The sequence below is a fragment of the Orycteropus afer genome, unplaced genomic scaffold, assembly GCF_000298275.1.
Source record: "Orycteropus afer afer isolate SDZICR_OR568_19922 unplaced genomic scaffold, OryAfe1.0 scaffold00232, whole genome shotgun sequence".
NCBI classification, from domain to species: domain Eukaryota; kingdom Metazoa; phylum Chordata; class Mammalia; order Tubulidentata; family Orycteropodidae; genus Orycteropus; species Orycteropus afer.
The window spans coordinates 5,115,191-5,121,190 of record NW_006921819.1 but is presented as its reverse complement, the minus strand read 5'-3'; the positions used below and the strand labels follow the sequence as shown (position 1 = coordinate 5,121,190).

At 40.6% G+C, this 6,000-nt stretch overlaps 1 protein-coding gene across 1 annotated transcript in view; it reads left to right on the top strand.

Annotated features, from left to right (window-relative positions):
- The window catches only part of MPPE1 (metallophosphoesterase 1), a 15,476-nt gene extending 10,355 nt beyond the window's left edge, over positions 1-5,121 (top strand). Inside the window, 7 exon segments of the mRNA XM_042782061.1 lie at positions 471-574; positions 1,370-1,444; positions 3,333-3,441; positions 3,569-3,640; positions 3,721-3,853; positions 4,346-4,533; positions 4,939-5,121. Coding sequence (XP_042637995.1) covers positions 471-574; positions 1,370-1,444; positions 3,333-3,441; positions 3,569-3,640; positions 3,721-3,853; positions 4,346-4,533; positions 4,939-5,121 — 864 coding nt within the window.
- The last annotated feature ends 879 nt before the right edge of the window (positions 5,122-6,000 follow it).

The following is a 6,000-nucleotide window of genomic DNA, read 5'->3' as shown; positions in this document are numbered from 1 at the left end:
CTTCTGTGTCTGTTTTAATTGGTTTCCCTTTTCTTTGTTGAAGAGGGTCTGTGCAATCCTTCTGCCTAGTCCGCCATCTTGCCCCGCCTCTCTACTTGGCATTTTTTAAGAGCCTGTTCTGTTGTCTTCAGATCTGAAGTGGTTCTCATCTTAGGTCCATACATGCTTTTCAGGGGGGAATCTTAAAATAGGTTTATGAAAAGTATTTTGGGGAATTGTCATTTAATACTTTAACATTTAGAGGATACTGTTTAATTAAAATTTGGCATCAGATTAAATAAGGTTTTTTAAGTGTAGTCTTAGAAAAAAACTATTAAAATTAAGTTTAAAATTCTAGGTTCTACGATAGTTTTATGAGCATCTGATTTAGTACAGGGGACTTACTTTCTCACCATCAAAACGGGGATATTTTTAGCCACAGGCAAAGAAGGTTCTCTGGCTGCCAGCAGTGATCCTTTCTCCCCACACAGGCCTGGGAAGATGATGTGCAGCGGTTTCAGAAAATGTTCAGACACCCACAGCATGTGCAGCTGAAAGTGGTTGCTGGAAACCATGACATTGGCTTCCACTATCAGTAAGTAATTCCCTAAAGCATTGCACCATGAACCCACTGCCATGAGGTTGATTCTGACTCAAGCAATGTTATAGGACAGAGTAGAAGTGCTGCTTAGAGTTTCTAAGGTTGTAATCCTTATGGAAGCAGACTGCCTCATCTTTCTCCCTTGAACCACATTGACCTCAGTTAGCAGCCAAGCACTTAACTACTGTGCCACTAGGGCTCCTACTGCAGCATGAGGACTCTTGACTGTTATTTTTGACCTGCTAAAATTCAGATGCTTATTAAATATTTATTTGTGCTATGTTAAGGCAATTTGTTTTCCTCAACAGATGTAAACTTTGGAGTATCAGCTCCACAAGGGCAAGGATTTTGTCTTGGTGCAAGTAATTTCTGAATGAGTGAATTGTTTGTGCCCTTGGGAGATACATAACTTGAAACGGCCATTTCATGCCAATTATCGTATTTGGGAATCAGACTAAAACAAGACCATTTAGACTTTAATAACTAACATTTATATAGTGCTGATGAACAGCCAGCCTGGTTTAAGCTCTTTACTTTCATAAATGAACTCATGTAATTCTTACCATGATCCTGTTATTTTATTCCTTGTACCCATGAGGAAACTGAGGCCTGGGAGGGTTAGTCAGGTCTCATGGTTAGTCAGTAATGGAGCTTAGGATCAGGACCTCTGAACTGATAATACTCATCTGTGCTCAAGTCCTGAAAGTTACTTTCCTTGTTCATGGTAACTCTTAAGAGGTTCTAAAATGTCTTCTTCTGAAAAATGCTTCTTTTTACAATTGAATGTAGGATGAGCACATACAAGATAAAACGATTTGAGAAAGTTTTCAAGTCTGAAAAGCTGTTTTCTTGGAAAGGAATGAAGTGAGTATTATTTGTGAATTCTTATAAAGACCTTCAGTCCTTGGAAACTGAGTTTTTAAAGATGGCCACCATAGTGGGCCAGATCCCTGCTCGCTGGCCGGTTGACAATCTCTGGTTGTCCTCCCCATTGGTTACCACAGCAGGTTACAGATGGGCAACCCCAGGTCACCCTGATTTTCAGTACAGCCCATGTTGAGCCATCGGTCTGTGCCTTTGCCCAACTACTGAGGGATTCTAGCCTTTCTGTCGGTACTGGCTCTGGATGTTGTGCATGCTGTCTGCTGCTATGTAAAGTAGTATTTTTTATTGTTCAAAATTTGCTTATTCCACTTTATGAAAGATGCCCTATAGTTGTACTGTCCTAAGGTTTGGTGGCAAATATGTACACTGTGCATTTGGAGAGCCACCCTCACTTTACCCCCATCAGCTTTGATTCAGAACAAAGCACTCTCATCTGCCCACAGCGCTAGTCCCCTTTGCTGTGGTCCTTTTCTGTTCTGTGTTTGTGCTTAGAACACAGTGGACAAGGTTGTCTACATTATTATAGTTTAGACATAAGTGGAGGGAAGAAAAGATACGAGAAGAGGTTTTTGGCCTCAGCAGCTCGTGAGATCATATATGTAAAGCATGAGAAACAAGGATTCTATGGGTATAATGATCATTTTGCCCTTCCCTGGCCTCTGGGGCAGTGTATCTAATAACTGTAGCTCTCTTTCCTGAGTTGCAAAGGAGACATTTTGTAGTTTGAGTTGATTTCCACTAAGTTTAAGAAACTTTAAACACACTTAACATATTTCAGATCATTTGATTAGTCAGCTCCTTATGTCTAAAATTGTTTCAATTTCAGGCAATCTCTTTACTGGCAGGTACCTTCTTCATGATCAGTTAGTTGGTATGTGCTTAAGAAATAAAAGCATGTTTGATGGAAGTCTATACAAAATGGAACTAAGATGCAGTGGTTGCAAAAGATAACCATAGGTGACTTTGTTGTTTATTTACACCATTTGTTCTAGCTCCCCCTGCCCCCAATTGTGTACCTTACTGAAACGCTGCTGTAGCTTACACTACATCATAATGATACCTAACATTTGGAGCTCTGGCAGCATAGTGCCTAAGACATTTTGACTGTTAACCAGAAGGCTGGTGGTTCAAACCCACCAGTCACTCCTCGGAAGGAAGATGGGGCGGTCTACTTCTGTAGTGATACCACCTCAGAAACCCAAGGAAGGGTCGATGGTAGTGTGTTTGTTTTTGGATTTTTTGGAACATTTACTGAGTCCTTGCTAGTAGCAGGCTCTGTTCTAAGCACGTTGTCATGTTATTTCATTTACTCCTCACAACAAGCCTGTGGCATGGGTGTGCTATTATCACCTTTTTGAAGGCTGATGGTTCAAACTCACCAGCTACTCCTCGGAAGGAAGATGAGACAATCTACTTCCGTAAAGATACTGCCTCTGAAACCCAAGGAGGGGTCGCTGTGAGTTGGATCCAACTCAACGGCAGTTAGTTTGTTTTTTTTGGTGTTGAGGCACCTCTCTGTGGACAGGACCAACCAATCCTGTCCAACCATAGATACATGGTTCTAAGTGTTAGAAGCTGAGGCTAGAAGTGACCAGACCTTAGAGTGGTCTGTAATCTGGGATTTCTCACAAGTTTATGTTTAAAATGTTTACCATGTCTTGGACTTAACTCCTAGTAGTGCTATTTTCTCATATTCCCTTGTACTTAAAAACATAGCATATTAGTCTAGTTGAGATTTATAGCTGTTCTGGAGCTTGTTTATTCACACTGGGGTTGCTTAGTTTCCATTTTATGGGGATAATTTTATAAGGGAAAAAATACATGTAGCCCAGCAGCCCTGATCTTCTGTTTTGCTCCCCGGCCTTAGTTTTGTAATGGTGAACAGCGTTGCTCTGGAAGGGGATGGCTGCAGCATTTGTTCTGAAATGGAGGCTGAACTCATTGAAATTTCTCACAAACTGAACTGCTCCCGAAAGGTAGGAGACAGTTTGAACATCACAGTGCTTTCTGTTTCTCTTTTGTTCAACACTCAGCCCCCACTCCCCCAACCATTTAGTGAGTGTTGGGTTTGGCAGGTTAACTAACTGCCTGCTTTTTTACCAGTAGCAGGCACCCCTTTCCAGTTGGTGTGGAGACAGGCAGCAGCTTCCGGCCTCAGCCCCAGTCCTTCTACAGGTGAGGGAGTAAGGTACCTTTGTATATTTGGTAGAACAGCCCAGGGTTTCATGCAGTCACCCCTGCCTCTCTTTAAACAGCATTATCCACTTTACCGCACAAGTGATGCTAATTGTTCTGGGGAAGATGCTGCTCCTCCAGAGGAGAAGAACATCCCATTCAAGGAGAGATATGATGTGCTTTCTCAGGAGGCTTCACACAAGGTTTGCCAGTGTACCGTGGTATTACTTAACATTTTCACAAGAACAGAGTAGATTTTGATCCAAAGAAAGATTACTTTTAGAATTGTCAACTGGAAAATGGAGGGCAAGGTGTTGGCAGTGTCTCAGCTTTTCATTTCATCATTTTCTCTATTCCCCTCCCCTTTTTTTCCCAATAAAACCACTTTTGTTTCCCAAAATCAAGTCAATAATGTTCTTCACTATTCTTTACTCTGAGTTTTTTCACCAATTATAATATATTTGGAAATGTGAATGGCACCGAAAATTAAATTTTTAGGGACTTAATTAAAATGTGCTTTCATATATATGTATAAAAAATATAAAGCTGGGGATGAGAATAGATTCTCTCTCAGAAGCGAACTTACTTTTGATGTTATATAAATAAATGAAAAATATTAAAGAAAAAAGAAACCAGTCTTACAAAATAATAATTTAGTGTTTGATTTAATGAAAGAAGTGATGGCAAACTGCTCGGGCTCTGCAGTGAGGCCTCTCGGCTTGCCCAAGCTGTTCTTTCCTGTACCCCTGCAGTTACTGTGGTGGCTCCAGCCACGCCTGGTGCTGAGCGGCCACACCCACAGCGCCTGCGAAGTGATCCACAGTGGAGGAGTGCTTGAGGTCAGCATCCCATCATTCAGTTGGAGGAACAGAAACAACCCTAGTTTCATTATGGTAACGTTAAAGTTTATTTTTTCTCTGAAAGCTTTCATAAATAATTAAGTCAATACCAATAATCAACTATTTAATTGTTGCAATCTGTAAAAGTATACAAAAGCCGTACATAAACTACCCCCACACACACTCAGAGACACTGTCCCCTCGTGAAACACCTCTCCAGGAATGCACGCACAGAACATTATTCCTGGGATGATTAATTGCACAGCAAGGGAAAAGGGTTTTATAGGAAGGTATTTTATCATTCAGAGAAGGTCCAATGTCCTTGCATGTTAGACCCTGTTTGAGTGTGTGTTTGTGCATGTGTGTGTGACTGGGGCAGAGGAGGGCAGAGGGAGTTGGTCCTGTCCAAGCTGTGCTTGGTGTTCTAGCTGCAGCATAACTTTCTACTTTCTCTTCCAGGGCAGCATAACATCCACAGATTATTCCCTCTCCAAGTGCTACCTTCCCCTTGAGGACACAGTCTTGGCCACCTACTGTGGAGCAACAGTGGTCCTCCTGGCTCTCGTACTGGCTCACTTTGAGCTTTTACCTTTGCCTTTCCTTTTTGGTTGGAACCTGGTTAAGAAGCATAAGGGAATGTGAAAAGCAGGAAATTTTACATTTAGTAATTAATATCAAAGCCAAAGAAACTGAACTTGGGGCAGTTCTCAAGTAGCATCAAGTAGCTGATGAGTTCAAACGTAGGCCATCTTTATGCATATCATAGGGATTCTAAACCACTGATGTGAATCACTGCGAAATAAAGAATTGATCGAACTCTTCTCATGCTATAAAAATGGAACATGTATTTTACAACAAATCTGTTTTGTCATTTTTATCAAATATATGTATAATCAAAGACTATTTGTACAGTAGGTAAATGCTATAATGTCATCATTTGCATGCACTACACGGTCCTGATGCCCCCGAGCACCAACACACGGGGGGATGATGTGTCTATAGAAACGTTGGGTTTGCTCTGTCTTCCTGTGAAGTGGCTCAAATTCCTATGTGTTATAAAGCTGTATACTTAAAAGGTACCAATGCTAGGAGCAGGAACATACTGCTTTCATAGACTTTTGTCTGTGTTAAATTAAGGGAATCAGATTTTTAAATAGGTGTGAATTTTCTCTCCAGCAGACCAAGTTGTTAAATCTGAATTGAGTGCCTGTAATGATCAAAAGTAACTTGAAAACGGAGTAGGAAAGGGCCCTTGATATGTAAAAAGAAACACATCTGATAATTCTATGGCAGATAAAATGCACTTTGGTTACTCTAAGAGTTTGGCTTTTTCTTTAATCAACCTTTTAAATAACAAATGTAATTAATGGGGAACTGTTGAGTAATAATGCATTTAACAATATACAACTTACATTTTTTGTGGGGGAGGTGTCTAGTTTTTCTTCATGTTTGACTTTGGGGAATTGAAAAAAATATATATATATGTCTCAGTTCAACTGTGAGCTTTAACAAACAGGAAGG